The sequence below is a fragment of the Melanotaenia boesemani genome, chromosome 9 (genome assembly GCF_017639745.1).
Source record: "Melanotaenia boesemani isolate fMelBoe1 chromosome 9, fMelBoe1.pri, whole genome shotgun sequence".
NCBI classification, from domain to species: Eukaryota; Metazoa; Chordata; class Actinopteri; order Atheriniformes; family Melanotaeniidae; genus Melanotaenia; species Melanotaenia boesemani.
The window spans coordinates 7830705-7848052 of record NC_055690.1 but is presented as its reverse complement, the minus strand read 5'-3'; the positions used below and the strand labels follow the sequence as shown (position 1 = coordinate 7848052).

General features: G+C 39.6%; 1 protein-coding gene across 1 annotated transcript in view; it reads left to right on the top strand.

The window, feature by feature from the left end:
* The window catches only part of pik3cb (phosphatidylinositol-4,5-bisphosphate 3-kinase, catalytic subunit beta), a 60956-nt gene extending 44925 nt beyond the window's left edge, over nt 1-16031 (top strand). The window contains exons 8-24 of the mRNA XM_041994481.1: nt 466-555; nt 725-979; nt 1073-1169; nt 1285-1415; nt 1755-1805; nt 2635-2823; nt 3366-3487; nt 3598-3741; nt 4026-4125; nt 4607-4800; nt 4911-5020; nt 5149-5227; nt 7648-7815; nt 7919-8042; nt 8166-8311; nt 11739-11871; nt 14359-16031. Of these exons, the coding sequence (XP_041850415.1) occupies nt 466-555; nt 725-979; nt 1073-1169; nt 1285-1415; nt 1755-1805; nt 2635-2823; nt 3366-3487; nt 3598-3741; nt 4026-4125; nt 4607-4800; nt 4911-5020; nt 5149-5227; nt 7648-7815; nt 7919-8042; nt 8166-8311; nt 11739-11871; nt 14359-14496 (2271 nt within the window). The 3' untranslated portion in view covers nt 14497-16031. The remainder of the gene's footprint in view (nt 1-465; nt 556-724; nt 980-1072; nt 1170-1284; nt 1416-1754; nt 1806-2634; nt 2824-3365; nt 3488-3597; nt 3742-4025; nt 4126-4606; nt 4801-4910; nt 5021-5148; nt 5228-7647; nt 7816-7918; nt 8043-8165; nt 8312-11738; nt 11872-14358) is intronic.
* The last annotated feature ends 1317 nt before the right edge of the window (nt 16032-17348 follow it).

Here is a 17348-nt window from a genome sequence, read left to right as displayed (position 1 = left end):
ATTTATTTACATGAAAGAAACTTGGATGAATTGTGCATTTGGAAACATGACTGATAATCAGTGAAAACAAAGAGCTGTTGTTTTTTGTAATTAAATAGTTCAGCAGTATAGTGTCAGTTGTGATGAGGGGCTATAAATGGCCCCTCGTTACCCTCACATGAGAATTTTAACACATGAAGTTAATGTCTGCAAAGAAAGAGAGGCAACATACAGCAGGAAGTGTGCTGGTTAGTCATATTCATAGTTTCTAGGAGTCATGTGATGCTGTTTGTTCTGCTGACCCTCGCAAATCCACTTGGCTTGACATCACAATGACCTGCCTGACCTCCCACATTGTTTGTGTGTCTGTGCAGAGAACTGGTGGATGTGAAGAAGCAGAGTTCTGTACATATTTTCATGCTGCATAATGCTAATCCTGCTCAGTCATAGCAACTCTCTCTTTCTGCTCTCACTCTTCATTTTCAGCAAGTACAGACTTGTGTGTGGGACGTAACTAGCCCATTTAAGATAGTCCTGGTGAAAGGCAGCAAGGTGAATGCAGAGGAGACTGCCAAGGTAAATTTGTATGATTTGTCCACATGTATGAAACTGCAGTTTTGTTTGTTGTATCATGTCACCGCACTCACATCCACAAAACCTCTGAACACAGTCATTTGCAGGCTGTTTGTAAAAAGTCGAATTCATCACAACATAATAAAAAATGATGGCATCCTTGCACACACAGGTCCAGGTGAGGGCGGGGCTCTTTCATGGCGCAGAGCTGCTCTGCAAGCCGGCGGTGAGCAGTGAGAGTAGCGGCCGCTCAGACCACACGTGGAAAAACAGCACGCTGGAGTTTGACATCTCCGTCTGCGATCTGCCACGCATGACCCGCCTCTGCTTTGCCATATATGCCGTCATGGATAAAGTCAAGAAGCAGAAGTCCACCAAAAATGCTCATATAAACAAGTATCAGACCATCCGCAAGGCAGGGAAAGTAGTAAGTAGAGTTTGGAGGTGCTCACATTAGATGATTTGCAAACATATCCTCAGTCTGTTTTTCCACTTACCAATAACTGACTGTATGGTCTAGCACTACCCCATAGCTTGGGTCAACACCATGGTGTTTGACTACAAAGGGCAGCTGAAGACTGGAGAGATCATCCTGCACTGCTGGTCTTCCTTTCCTGGTACACACAATCACACTAACTCATACTGGTTGTTTAATAATTAAACTAGAACAAAATTAGCATAAATCTAAATACATTGATTTCCGCTAAGTGGGTTTCTGTTTGTCCCATCCAGATGAACTTGAAGAGATGCTGAACCCAATAGGAACTGTTCAAACCAACCCATACACTGAGAACGCTACAGCGCTTCACATCCAATTCCCAGAATACCTTTCACACTCTATCATCTTTCCTCCTTTTGACAAGGTTTGTGTATGTCACTTAGGTAGTGTCGTGATTACCTCTGCATGTATACGCACAAACATGTCAAGGCTCCTGTGGTTTTGCCAAACTCAAGACTATTCTATGGTATGGCAACTCAGTGGGACTGGTGAGACCTTTTTTAGTAGACATGACTGCAGTAGTCCCCACAGTAGCTGAGTGCTTCTTATAACAGTACCTTGTGATTATGATGAAGTGGTGGCTATTAGCATGAGAGGATCAGGACGTGCGCTGCTTGCTTAATGCACTGTTGCTGGAAGTGATGTGTCAGTGTGTGGTCTCACTTACTTTTGTTTTTGTTTTTTTTTTGTTTTTTTTATGCAGATACTGGAAAAAGCTGCAGAGATTGCCAGAGCAAATGACTGTGCTCCTATGGTGAGTTGTTGTGGAATAAGCAATAATTGTGTGATCATGTTAAAATGATTGCATACATTCAGAGTTCATACTACAGCAGAGGAGTTTAAAAAAAGCTGTCAGGATTGTTAAAATGAAGTCTGTAACAAACATCCCCCCTCACACACAGCACAAATGACACCTCTCAAAATTCACTAGTTTCCTTGGAAACATGTTAATCTTTAGGAGGGTGTAGTTCGAAAAATATCAAACCCCCGCTTTAAAACAAGGGACTCTAATCAGATTACTTGTCTGTGTTCCTGTCTCTACGCCCCTCATCTAAAATCCTACGGCTGGGTGTGTTTCAGTTGGTTATGTAATCTAGTGCTGCACAAAGGGCAGGTCTGCACACAGCCTTTTCATGAGAGTTAGATGTGTGTGAAAGTATGGATTGCCAGTGACTAGAAGTGATTGCTCTTCTTGCATGGCCGATCTCTGTGCATCTCGGCTGTTATAATTCAATTGTAAAACATGTTTGCATGAGACTGAGTTTACATTCACACTCCTGGTTCGTCAAATTAACTGTCCTTGTTAAGTTAAACAGCATGAAAGTTGTTTTAAAGTAAGACAAATTAATAAAAATACTGAAGGCAGTTGGTGGGAACTTGGAGATGCTTTGATGCACTCCTGCCCTCTTGTGGTCATTTACAGTCACTGTCATTACTCAGGTTCATGCTCTCGTTTCCTTCCACATCCTAACTTAAGTCTTTTATTCACTCACCTTCCCTGTCCCCTGCATGTTCATCATCCTCTTTTTCTCAAACTCCGCCAACCAAAGCAATCATTTTTCTTTCTTTACCGTTGCTCTCAGGGCCGTGGAGGTAAGAAGTTCCACATTGAACTGAAGGAGATCATGGAGCGTGACCCGCTCTCTCAGCTGTGCGAAAATGAGAAGGATTTGATCTGGACACTACGAAACGACTGTCGGGATAATTTCGCTCAATCGTTACCCAAGCTGCTGCTGTCTGTCAAGTGGAGCAAACACGAGGACATGGCCCAGGTTAGCCACTGCTATGAGCATACTGAAAGAAATTAAGCTAAGATTTGATGTTAAAGTGTGGTTTTATGGTTTCATTTAGATCTAAAAAGGGAACAGTTATGTAGTGCATTTACTGTCCCACACTGACAGAAAACCACCTTCATTAATACATTTGACATACAGAGCCTGTAATCACATTTGCTAGAACATATATTCTGCTTTTCTTAAATCCACATCCACTGACTTTTTAACCTGTTACAGCAATGCTGCCCACACTTTGAACATTAAACAAAGACATCTGCCTTACAGGCTGCACAGAGCAAACAGTCCACCATAGTAACATAATTAAACTTGATATTAGTTTCTAAATCAGCTTGAATTTGTTTACAAAGAGGAACATTGCGCTCATCATTATAACTGTAGGGTTTTAATGAGAGTGAGCACTTGGGCTGTCAAGATTTTTCGGTAAACATTTAATTAGTTGGTCTACACAAGACCTGTTTTTTGTCTGTAACTGATTAAATATCAGTTTGTGAGTATATGTGTGTGTGTATGTGTCTCAGCTTCAGGCACTGCTTCAGATTTGGCCCAAACTGAGTCCCAGAGATGCTCTGGAGCTTCTGGACTTTAACTACCCTGACCAGTACGTCAGAGAATATGCTGTAAGGTGTCTGCGTGACATGAGGTAATTGTATACGCTTGCATAATGTATTTGTTTATCCTAGAATTTGACATGATTGCTGAAAGGTCCTCAGATACTAATTTTTCTGTTTCTGTTTCCTCTCCCTGCATCAGTGATGAAGAACTATCCCAGTACCTGCTACAGTTGGTGCAGGTTTTGCGTTATGAGCCCTATTATGACTGCGCCCTCACTCACTTCCTGTTGGAACGTGCTCAAGGAAACCGCTACATTGGACACTTCCTCTTCTGGCATTTACGGTATGTGACTTTTTGCATGCACGTGAACATGAAATTGAACAGTTAAAACATTGTATTTGTACAATGTGGAGAGTCAGTGGAGGGTGCATGTTGGTATCTATGAAACACCTGTAGATACCAGGAAACAACACTGATGGTGTGTCCAAGTTAGAGCATCAGAAGATGTATAAAAAAAACCTTTCATAAAAATAAAAGAAACCTGGAGGGAAAGGGATTGAATGTTTATAAAATGCATGGTTTGAGGAGTTTGTCATCTGTGCGTCTGACTCTGCTTCCCTCTACAGGTCAGAGATTCACATGCCTGCGGTTTCAGTCCAGTTTGCGCTCATCCTGGAGGCCTACTGCAGAGGCAGCATCCCTCATATTGAGGTTCTAAAGAAACAGGCAAGCCACACACAAACTCTCTTTTATTTATAGGCTCTCACGTATGTTTACCTAAAGCTTGTAAATGAATTTTTTTCTTTACATTTTAACATATCTTCTCATTATGGGCAGGAATGTGAGCTATGTTTTTTCTCTCATTTATTTTGGGTGCAGCTTATAAAAACATATTTTAAGGATGGTATTGTCTATTCTTATTTTTATTGCCTATGATTGTGACAGCAGAGTCACCCTTCCTGCCCTCTAACCTTCACCCTCTGCAGTGTTGGTTTTGACCATCGCTCCTTCAGACACTTCCTGCCATTTCCTTTTTATTTATCTCAGCTTTTTCCTGTTGTGAGGAGCATAGACTCAGTCTGTACACAGCTGTCAACAACAGGAGTGATTTATTCTTAGGGTTAATTGGTTGATACCAGATCAATCATAAAACATTGGCACATCGTTTGAACATTTTTGTCTGTTACATGGTCCTTCTCGTTACCAGGTGGAAGCCCTGAGTAAGCTAAAGTCAGTCAATGAGCTAATTAAACTGGGAACCATTAAGAACGCCCGGAGTAAAACCAAACCAATGTTGACCAAGGAGGCCATGATGACATGTTTAAGACAGAGTGGCTACTCAGAGACTCTGTCAGACCTTCACTCCCCTCTTAACCCCAATGTCCTGCTGTCAGACATCAAGTAAGATAACTACTACTCATTTGAGAATCTGTCCTCTGACAGGAAACAGATAGGTCCACATGTCAGATCTTGGATAACCTTTTCCTTTCTGTCATTGTCATCCACATCAGTGTGGAGAAGTGTCGCTACATGGATTCGAAGATGAAGCCGCTTTGGATTGTTTATAACAACAAGCTGTTGGGCGGAGACACTCTGGGAATCATCTTCAAAAATGGAGACGGTAGGGGACACAGACAGGAGACAGAAGAGGGCTACAAACATTCACAATCAAAGCTCTGAGCAAATAGTTAGTTCCTTTTCAAATAAAGGCACCTTCTCACTTTTTTACTTTTTCACTTTCATGTTCAGACTTAAGGCAAGACATGTTGACCCTGCAGATTTTGAGGTTAATGGATCTTCTCTGGAAGGAGGAGAATCTGGACCTGAGGTGAGTATTTCTTTGGATCCATCTGTGTGTTCATGTGCATATATGTTGCATGAGGACAGGCTTCAACAGACTTGTTTCTTCCTGCACACAGTGGGGAAGGGGAAGCTCTGGTTGGGCACAGCAGAGGAGGAGACACACTTAATTACCCCATGCTAGTTTGACCTCCAACCTTTACACAACCCAGATATCCATACACCCTCCCACACTCGGGATACAATATATATGTTACAGCTTAATCAAATCCACACTTTTCACACTTTCTCTTGTCATCATACACTCTCACATCTGGAGCTGAGCATTGAGGGGGCTGTTTTGACAGTTGAGCTTGTGGACAGTGCTTCAGATTACAGGGCCATGGGTTCAGAGTTCAACCACAGTGATTGGACACTGGGAACAAAAGCCAAGACAATGTAATAAAACCTCATGTAACCTTCCCTGTCAGCTCTCTCTTTTCTCATCTACTTAAAATCAGCATCCATTAAGCTGAATGAGAAGTGCCTTTAAGACATTTGGTCTCCATTAAACCTTTTTCAGTCTGCAAGAGAAAGTGAGTCTGCACTGAGTTTCATGGCTATCAGATGGATAAGCCTGAGAGGCACTATATCAGTACATAATAACAGTGACAGCTATTCTGAGAATGACACATCAATGCATTAACACCGACATTTATTTTATTGCACATTACCACATTTATTTCAAAATCTGTTTCTCACTGACTCCAAATACACATTCAAACAATCCATAAGTTTGTGAGGAATGGTACTGGTTTGGGATGATCATCATGACCCAAACCCTCAGCTGTAGGTGGCGCGCTCACAAGCACCACTCAATGAAAGCTCCTTCCCAGCATACTGTGCTGGCTTCACTGAGTATAAGAGAACATATTGAATTGTAGATTCTATCAATATTTATTTTCCTCTTGAAATATAACTTCCTTCCTCACAATCTGAAAGTCCTGATATTCCAATCCTGCTTTTTCTTTTCCAGTAGAGAAATGCATGAGGGCAGATATTGTTCCCTATCTGTATACAAGGAAGACAGGTTCATACAGCTTTGAAATTCACATTGCTGACTTGTTACCTTTTAACTAATAAATCCTGAAGTTTCCACCCTTCTCTGCCATACAGATTTGAATTTATTAATTAATGTCTTTGTCATGGTGAGCGGGATGTTTAAGACCCCAATGCAGGACTGAGATGTAGGAGGCGGGTGCAGGATTACAGGTTTTAATTAGGCACTTAAGAACAGAGTAAAACAAGGTGGGGAAATATGATGGAAGATCTGCCAAAGGAAAACTGAAACCAAGGGGTATAAATACACTGAGGAACTAATAAGGAACAGGTGAAGTGAATTTGCTAATTAAACCAGGTGAGATGATGAACAGGAAACAAAATAAAACAGGAAACCAGACAAAACAATGAACCCATAGGACAGTAAAACTAAACCAAAAACACACAAACAATACAGTTTTAGTCCATATTTACTGGGAATATTGTAACACATACTGTATATAGAAAATACTGCTGTTAAAAAGCAGCTTATTTATTTGAAGTGTTGTAAACCACAAGTTATTGCACTTTTGTTTATATAGGTTCGTATGGAGCTACCCTTATGAAAGATTGCAATACAGTAGGCTACTTTGGAATCATGATTGAATTTTTAACATAACATTGCTGCTCTAATCACGATTAAAAACTTCAAACATGGCCCAGGACAGGATCTAAAACATCAGATTTTCAGAAAAGTCCCAAAAAGTGTAAAAAAAAAAAGAAAAAAAAGAAGAAGCTTAAAAAGCAGGAAAAATGTCAAAATGCTTTTGGGGAATTGCATATCTGAGTTATAGCTAAGCACCGATGGGGGGCATCATGGGGGCTACATCCATTTTGGAGCTTAATGAGGACCTTGGAAAAAGAGTTGGCTTCTTCATGTCCACTGCCAAATAGTGGCCAACTTGGAGGCAATTAAAGACCATTGTTACCCTCCCCAGAAGCAATAGACTTAAAAAAAAATGATCACTTCAAGAACAATATATGTTATTATCTGCCATGTCCGAGTTCATGTGTCCACATCAGGAGAATGTTAACCAACAACAGTGTGCAGAAAAAGCCACTGCTGTCCAAAATAAAGTCTGCTCCCCATTTGCAGTTTAGCTTAAATTCACAAATATTTTAGCCAGAAATCTGATGGAAAAATGGTTTGTGGACAGATAAAAACCAAAAAAAGAGCTTTTCAAATTATATGAGATGGAAATATTTTTAAGGGCTGTGAATGAGATGCTGAATTGAGGAAACCCATCAGTCAGAGTTGAAGCTTATTGTGTGTAACATTTTCCACCTTAAAATATTTATACTTAAAATGCCTCAGGGTGGATATATTCACATATGAACTCACTAACCTTTTCTCTCCTCTTTCTCATTCAGAATTGTGCCATATGGTTGCTTAGCAACAGGAGACCGGGCAGGGCTGATAGAGGTGGTCTCATCAGCAGACACAATCGCTAATATCCAGTTGACCAGCAGCAATGTTGCAGCAACTGCAGCATTCAACAAGGATGCTTTGCTTAACTGGCTGAAAGAGAGAAATTCTGGGTGAGACGGTTAACATTTTAACCTTAATGACCACAGTCACTCTGGTTGTTCACAACAAATATTTAGCATGTGTTTGTGTCCTGTGTATGTTCTTTATTGCTAGTGATGCTCTTGATCGGGCAATCGAAGAGTTCACTCTGTCATGTGCAGGCTACTGTGTAGCCACGTACGTCCTGGGCATCGGAGACCGGCACAGTGACAACATCATGGTCCGCAGCACCGGACAGGTTGGACAATAATTATACATGTCTAAAATTATACGTGTTATACAATTATATCACGTTTCCTCATTTTCCTCACTGATTTCCTTGGTTTTTTTTTTTTTTTTTTTTTTTTTTTTTTTTTTTTAGCTTTTTCACATAGACTTTGGTCACATCCTGGGCAACTTCAAGTCAAAGTTTGGCATCAAGAGGGAGCGTGTACCATTTATCCTCACACACGACTTCATCCATGTCATTCAACAGGGAAAGACAGGATACACTGAAAAATTTGGCAGGTTTGTTCCCTTTCTGTATCTTTGTCAATCACTTGGATGTGTTTGTTTGGGTAAGAAACATAAGAATAAGAGTAATTAGTCCAAAATTTGTTGGTCTACCATATTATTGTAAACATGCAGATATGACAGCAAACCTTAATAACACAAGGATATGAATTAATTTGAGTTTTCAGGACAGAAGTCAAGAGTATTTGTAGACGTGTAATACCACAGTCACAAGACAACTGGATTCTTATGCAGTACTCCTCATACCAGTAGGCTGCAGTAAAGATTGAAGCACTAAGTCCTCTAGTAATAAACGGAAGGTAATTTGGAGAGTTATTAGGAGTTTGTTTTAACGGTATATTTTGGCTGGGAACAGCTATGAATTATGTTAAATGAAGCTTAGTTTAGATTTTAAGACATCAACCAGTGAGCTGCGATTCTTCTGGGGCCGGTATTACTCATCTGCTGTCCTGTGGTTCAGGTCGGACCAGCTCGCGTCTTAGCTGAGGTGGGTGTTTCCCTGCTGGAGTTTAGCTGCAGATGGCCCGAGATCAGCACCGAGTCTTTGACTGCTTGTGTCCTACCAAGCAGCCCTGATGCATCTTCTGAAACGTGGCGTCACTTTCTCTTGAATCACATGTAAAAATAGCGCTATTAAGATAGCAAAATAAAAAGAAAACTTTAGCTTTGACTCCATTGCTTGATTTAAAAAAAAGGGAAAAGTAGATGAAGCCCAGATTGTGTCTTGAAGTTCTTTGTGGTCTGGCTTGAACAGAAGAGTTGGCACAAACTTAACACAAGGGAAAAAATACAAAACAAATAAAGAGGAAACAAAAGACTAGAGTAAAATAGACGTAAATAAAACAAAGCCTGTCTCAAGAACTGGCTGCTCAGAGTACAGTGTTCAGAGACCCGCCTGTAACCCAGCTCAACCAATCAGAGGCTGCGTGTGAAGCCAGGTGGGAGGGGGAGGTCTTTGCACAAGTACAGGCTTCTCCATCCCTCCTCACATATAAAATCAGATCTGAGTAAAATATTGCATTTCATTTATCCAAGTGACATAAAGAAACTACCAGCAGAATAATTCAAGCATCCTGACGTTTCTTCCTGCATAAAGGTACTAAAGTGTTTATCACCAAAGATTAAAATGTGTCAGACAAAGGCACCTTTAATAATATAACTGTCAGAACTTGCAGAATAACGTGTTTCACTGTACACTCACCTAAAAGGAACTAATTTAGGAGCATGACCTTTTTTTAACCTGTTTAAAAGCAACAAACATCCATCTATTCTTTATAAACAAAACTGAGATAGAGAGAATGGGTTTTAACTTCTCCTGTGGGTGGCGCTGTTGCTCCATTGGGCAACAATCCTCCTTAATCAACATGCTGATGGCTAAATGACTTCTGAAAGTCTCAGAAATTAGATTAATATTGTTTTATTCTGCATTGAATATGTATTATTTTTATATCCATTTCATGGTTTTTAAGGTTTGATAGTTTTAGAACTTTTACTATGGATGAATTTGTCTTCCTGTAATAAAACTCATCTACAGCAGATATCATGCCAGACGTGTGACTTTTGACTTCCCAGGTGCAAATTACAAAAGGGGGTTGCAGTCCTTTGTAGTTTGTGGCTCTTTGCATGTAGGAGGAAGGGGACAGATGTCTGGGTTCGTTTTATTGTAGCCAGTTCTCTTGACCTCTGATTGGTCAAGCTTATCTCCTGTTGGGAACCTGTGGAGAGTCGTCACTGATAGATATCTTGAATCTAAACATAATAACCACTGAAGGGCTTTTCTTCACAAGCTATACAGAAACAGCAGAAAAAGGGGGATGATAGAAATAAAAATTCCTTTTGGGGGAGGTGTCTGGTTCTCTTCTCTATGACCAGAGATCTACATGAACTCTACAATTGTTTATTTCTGATATAATTACATAAGCCCTAAAGATGCATCTCTGTTGTTGGCCCTTGTGACAAGTTCATGTTCGTGGAGTGTGACATGCAAATGTGGCGTGCAAAGGTTTCAGAAAGAGACATTGACATGTCTTTCAATGAGTACCAAGTAAACATCTTTTATAGGCCAAGTGTAATCATTTCTTGTAAGTGGAAATACCCCTGATGTCTGGTATAGGAACTTGTTGCTATGACCTAGTTGCATATCTACATCACAGCTGTGCTACAGGAGAGTAAACATCTTTAACAAAGTCCTTTGAAACATCAAAGACAATATTATTCAAATACAAATAAAATAATTAGATTATTGTGTTGTTCATCTGTAAGATGGGTGCTTGGTTGGTGCCATACATTGTTTTAGGAATGTTTATTTGCAGGCTAATTATTTACAATGCTCTGTTTGCTCACGTGACCTTTAAACTACCTACATACCAAACTGCTAAGCATCATGATGGAAGGATGCTGGGAAAGTGTACATCCTGCTTGATGTGAGTTTAAGCTGGAGAACCTACTTAATCCACCCCATAAACTGTTTATCTATAAAAAGGAGAAGTACAGTGGTTGAGGGTTGCTGCGTCAGCAATGTGGTGCATTTGGGTTCAAGAAACTGTACATTGTGTACTGAGACTGGCACCACACGTACGCCAAATGATTTAGTGAAAGTGGAACTGAACAGGATCAGGTGCAGGGCATTCAAAGCCCTCTAAACACTGAGAATCAAAGTTAGTGTTTCACTGCTTTTCTTTAGATGTTGTACCTATGCACTAAACTATGATGTTAAACAGATAAAGCTATTTAGCATTTAATGATAATCACCCCCCACCCCACACACACACACAGACACACACACATAAGAACACTCAAGGGAAACAATGGCTGTTTGTTTTAAACACTTCGAAACCGCCTCTTTCTTTTGAAGATACTTCACGTAAACAAAAAGGAAAACAAAAAAAAAAGAAAACAAAAAATGCTGTCAGTCACTGGGTGGTTGGGCTTACACAAAAAGAAAGTGTTTGTCACCTATTATGTACATTTTGTGGGTAGTTGCATTTAGCTCAGTCGTAGATCCACAGATGGCAAACAGTAAAAACAAAACTTCCAACAACAAGCTCATAACCACCTAATCACATTGATCTACTTCACCTCATGTATGCACACACAACCCAGCTCTTACAGAGCTGCTGCATGCTTCCATCTCATCTTTGGAAAGCAACATAAGTTGTGTATATGAAGAGTCAGCATGAACATACACTGAAACTATTTGATTTATTGAATTCTACTTTTCTATTATTTAATATTTAGCATGATTTCAGACAATGCAAATCACTTTAAAATAAATAAATACACACCTGAATCAAATGGAGAAGATCTTTTTATCTGCTATCTGTGTGTGATTAAATAACTCAGAAATCTGGTTGTCTAATAATTGTTTACTCTGGCATATGATAAGATAAACAACTGTGTGTGTCTCTTATGTTCCTTATAGTTTCCGTCAACACTGTGAGGATGCTTATCTAATCTTGAGGAAGAACGGCAACCTCTTCATCACGCTGTTTGCCCTCATGCTGACTGCTGGACTACCTGAGCTCACCTCGATCAAAGACATTCAATACTTAAAGGTATGATGTACAGAGATGTAGGGAAAACAAAACTCAGGTACAGGCCTCATGCGAATACCTCCCTGTGATATATTTGCAAACAAAGCTGTCTGACGTAGTGGTAATAAAAAGTTTGCAGTTTTTCTGTTTATATTGTTTTGCTTTAAATTAGCTTCCTTAATGTTTTTAAATATAATCTTAAATACATTTAGAGAAAGAATTGGCTTCTTATAACCTTGAAGCCTCCATAATAATCCTAACACTTTATTTTCTGGAGTACTAGTAATTCAGCAATAGTTGTGTGCATGTCTAAGCCGCACATGAGTCTCTGTTTCCAAGTTAGAAACTGGAGACAAAAAAATTGGATTTGTTGTTTAATTTACCTTTTAAGATGCCAAAAATACCTTAAAAGAACAAACCCTTCATTTTCTTTCTGAACAAAACAATAATACTATTACGGGGGAAAAAAGTACTGCAGTTCGTAATCAACTGACGCACAGACATGAAAGCAGTAAGTTTATCACTCCTTTTAGTGAGATGTTTGTTTACCTCACAATAATGCATACATTTCCTCTGACCTACTAAGTTGTAATATGAACCTGTATGGTGTATTATATAACAGACTGGCACTCATTGAGACCACAGTGAGTCAGTTCATCCTCAGCTGTGACTGCATAGGCAAAAGCCATCTGCTGCATTTGCAGCCCTAAATTTAAAAAAAAAAGATGGTATTGAAACTTAGGGGGTAAAACAGATTTACTTTCATTTTCATTTAATTGCAAACTGAACCTAAAAACTTCTGTGGTTGTGAAATGTATAAAGGTTCATTTCTGAAATCTTGATGTTTTTATTATGCTGTGTAGAGGACCACAAAAACCACACGTACATTTGCAGGTGTGATTGGCTGTGATACGTGATACAAATAAGGTCCCTAACCCACCCCACAACAAGGTCATCATCTGTCACTGCTCTTAGAAAATGAAGGAGCTGTGTCATGATGAATCTCTGACTATGACACTAAACGTGCCTGTAGCCATTTTGTTACATAAACGTTTGCAAAAGTAGATGTTTTTACTGGTGTACCACTCCCTACATGTAGCAGTCGGTTCATATGGTAACGGCTACCTGTAGCACCATATGTTAAAGGTCAAAGTCTGAGCAGACAGAGCAGCTGCAGCTGCGCTCGCCTTTAGCTCACCATCTTTCTTTTCTTTTCTTTATCACATTTAAAATGTAAAAAATATAACATATGATACAGTGCAGAAAGACACAAAAACAAGCCCAAACAGGCTTATGTCAACCCTCCAACAACTATGAGAAAAAAAGATAAATTAGGGCTTTAATAAAAAATACTAGGAAATTTAAAGCTAAAAATCCAAACTGCAAAAACAAAGCAATATTTTAACAAGTACATGCATACATAAAAAAATTATAAATATGCAATCAATTTACCTTTTAAACATTTCTTACAACTTTCTACATTAGGACACTTGTTTGCTGAATGAGAAATATATTCCATAATTTAGCCCCTCTGGAACTTATTGAAAACCAACGGCCTGGTGAGTAGCTGATGATGATCTGCTGATTGAGTTACATAAAAATGGAATTTCAAAAGGGTCAGAAAGTGATCAGGGACCTTCCTTTTGTTTGAATACATTTGATAGGTTTAAAAACACAAACCTGAAAAGTATTAATATAAAAAAGGAGAATTTTTAGGCTCTTAAATAAAGGATTAGAGAGAGCAGATGAGTCAGACCGCCTTGTGACCCTAACAAATGGTTTCCTGTAGTAGGTCTTATATTGTGAGGAGTGGTCAGAAAAGTATTTGCTCAAAATACCATATATGAAAGTAAGAAAGGTAGGAATAAATCTAACAATAATAAAGAGTGAGGAGATGATCTGTGGAGGCAAGGTGGCTTCCCCTCATTATTATCATAACTATAATAACTGATTTATTAACTCTAGAACTAACCGAGTCTACATGTTCTCTCCAGATTAGGTTCTCCTTAATGATGACTCCTAAAAATTTACTTGATGATAACTGAGAGAGTTCATTTGACTCAAGTTTAATTTAAAATACATCAAATACTAGATTTTTTTCCACCAAAGTTCATATAATTGAAATTTTTTAACATTAAAAACAATTGATTTAACTAAGAATATATTTTTAATTAAATAAATAAAGATTCTTATCTGAGAATATGCTGGCTGTCTGTAATGAGCACTGATTGCATCACAAAATGAGGAATATTATCTTTCTTTTCTGCAGTTTGGGTGGTTTTTCTCTCAGCTGATAATGTGTTAAAAAGTCATGTGTAGTGTTTTTTTTATAATGTGTCAAAATTTTGCCATTTAAACAAACTTTTACTGCATAATAATCTAAATTAATACAGAAAATAAATATAGAGTCAGCTTTTTTTTTCATAATGCATCACTGAGTAGCTATTAAAGAAGTTCATGTCAGCCCAAGCCTGACCCTTCTCCTCTCTAACTCCCTTACCTCTCCAGGACTCTCTAGCCCTGGGAAAAACAGATGAAGATGCCCTGAAGCAGTTCCGCCAGAAGTTTGACGAAGCCCTGAGAGAGAGCTGGACAACCAAGGTTAACTGGATGGCCCACAACGTGGCCAAAGACAACCGCTCCTAGAACTGCTGCAAGGCTTCAAAGACTAGGGGGCCAGGGGCCAAGAGACACCATGAGGGACCTAGTGGGAAAGTCTGACATGTGCCAAGGATACAGGGTGATGGATATCCTGATTTTAAGAAGGGAATCTAGCTGAAATATGGAACATGAGCACATTCAGCCCCCGTTCCCCCCTGGGCTGTATGTACAGAGTAAAGCTACTCACTGAAACAGTTCAGTTACCCTGCACCCTTATATCCCTCTTCACCTTGCATCACCCCGGCATGGTGCCCCAAGAACCTCTGAATTCACGGTCTCATGACATTTCTGTGGAATCACAGTGGGTGACGTCATTGCACGTTTTGCACAGGCACAACAGCTGTTGGAGCATACAGCCAAAGGAAGGGAACTGAAGCACCCACTTAGCTCACATTAAATCTTCAGAGATGACCTGTTCAAATGGAGCGGGCTGAACCAACAGTTATCAAAAGTAAAGTTTGGGAGTGGCTGAATTCTGTCAGGGACTTAAAACTCAGCTTAAAAAACTGAGGGCACACAGTTTCATTTCACCCCAAGAGTGTTTCCAGCCGGGCAGAGATAACAGAGGGGTGTGGAAAGGGCGGAGCAGAAAAGACGAAAACATGTGACAATGCACACCACGGCCACAGGAAGGGCACGTTTGGCACTCGCTCCCGCTGTCTTAAAGTGTGCCTCCAAACTGCAGCAAGATTGTATTGTACTTTTTTTTTTTTTTTTTGGCAGTTTAATAATTTAGTCACGTGACGTTGATGTGCCAGACTACTCTACTAGTCCACACAGAAAACTTGTGAGGGAAACGAGACTAAAAGAGAAGGACTGATTAGAGACTAAGATGCTCTGAGCCTTTTGGTCCACTGTTTGGATCTTTGAACACTGGAATGTTTTTTTCAAAGACATATAAGAATTATTCAGAAAGTCTTTTAATAAACTAAACTTTTTTTTCCCCCAGCTGTTTGTTTTAACATTATGAAATCAAACGCATTACTATCACTACCCTATTTGTCATCCTTTAAAGAGCTGTCTGTTTTAAACTCACTGCAGCTGATGCTTTTAATGTCTTCAGACCAAAATGAGAAAAACAAATGTTTAGTAATTTTATTGTTTCATACTGTTTTTAATGATTGGTTTTGAAATTGAATGTGCAAATATGTGCCGCTCTGTTAAGTGTATTTGTTTTTTATATAAGCAGATGTGGGCGGATTCTGGGGGCCTGTATGGGTGGGATTTATCACTGAGGACATTACACTGCGATGCGATCGTTTTCCGACACATGGTGCTTTACCAGCATCTGCATCTATGTTAGATTTTTCGTGCAATATTCAACGATTCGACCCATATCGTATCATATAAACCTTGGGCCCAGGTCCAAGCCTATAATCGTTCTGTCTGCTGGTTTATGTGATGCAGCTGTATTAGCCTTCAGATGTCTCAAACACTGGATTGTCAAATGTACAGGCTTATATTGTTTTGCTGATTTTTGTTTTCATAGGAGTTTTATTAAAGTTATTTTCCACTGCGCCACATTTCCGCCTGTGGTTGGTTTTCTTGTTCCGCTCTGTGTGTGGGATGGGGTGAATGTGTGCCCACCCGGGGCAGCAACGTGGATGCTGATATTGATTTCTGACCAGAAATATAGTCTATTTTTTGCCTGATGTATTTTAGGACCAAGCTGAAGGTGGTAGATGTGCTCCTCTCAACAGATAGGAGCTGACTGTGTTCTAAAGTTAGTTTCTTAAAAGCGGAGTTATTTTGGAGTTTGTAGGAGGGAAAAGTCCATAAAATACAGAACATGCAACAAGAAGACCTGTGAAATTAAGACAATTTTTTTGAAAAGCCAGTGTAATGTTTGATTTCTACATTGCAGTATTTTATCTTTTGGTATATCTATTTCTGATCACAGTTTCAGTTGCCTCAGGAAGGTGGATACAGGACAATACAGAGGAGACAGTGAGATGATGATGATAGAGCAAGAGAAGAACAACGGAAAACCTTTAAAGGAAGTTATTCCTTTAACCTCAACCAAAAATAAACATTACTGGAGTCAGACAGTTGATTTAGGCAAATGTACCGCAGTAAAAAAAATAAAAGTAAATCCTTTCTAAAATGATCGTTCCTACTTTTCTGTAAACCCCAGGAGGTCCGAGGCTTGAGTGCCAGAGTAGCATCGATGGAGTTGTGGGCACCTCAAGCTTACTGAAGCTAGTCAGCACATACTCACTGGCCACTTTATTAGGTCAGCCTTGCCAGTACCGAGCTGGACCCCTTTTTTCCTTCACAATTGCCTTAATTTTTGCTAGCATAAATTCAGCAACGTGATGGAAACATTCCTCAGAGATTTTGCTCCATATTGACGCGACAGCATCACACAGCTGCTGCTGATTTGTCACCTGCACATCAGTGATAAGAATCTCCCATTCCACCACATCCCGGATGTTCAATTGGACTGATATCTGGTGACTGTGAAGGCCATTAAAGTGCATTGAACTAGTTTTCATCCATCGGGAGATGCTACACTGTGGTCATAAAGAGATGGACATGGTCAGCAACAATACTCAGGCTGTGGTGTTTAAACCATGCTGCGTTGATACTAAGAGGCTCAAAGATGGCCAAAGACATACTGTCCACACAATTACACCAGCAGCAGCTTGACCTGCTGAGTCAGGCAGTATGTATTCATGTTTTTTTTGTTGTTGTTGTTGTTGTTGTTTATGACTAATTCTGACCCTTCCCTCTGAATGTTACAACTGAAATAAAAACTTATGTGAGCAGCAGGCAACTTTTCTCCGTCTTCTATTGTCCAGTGTTGGTGAGTGTGTGTGAATTATAGCCTCAGTTTC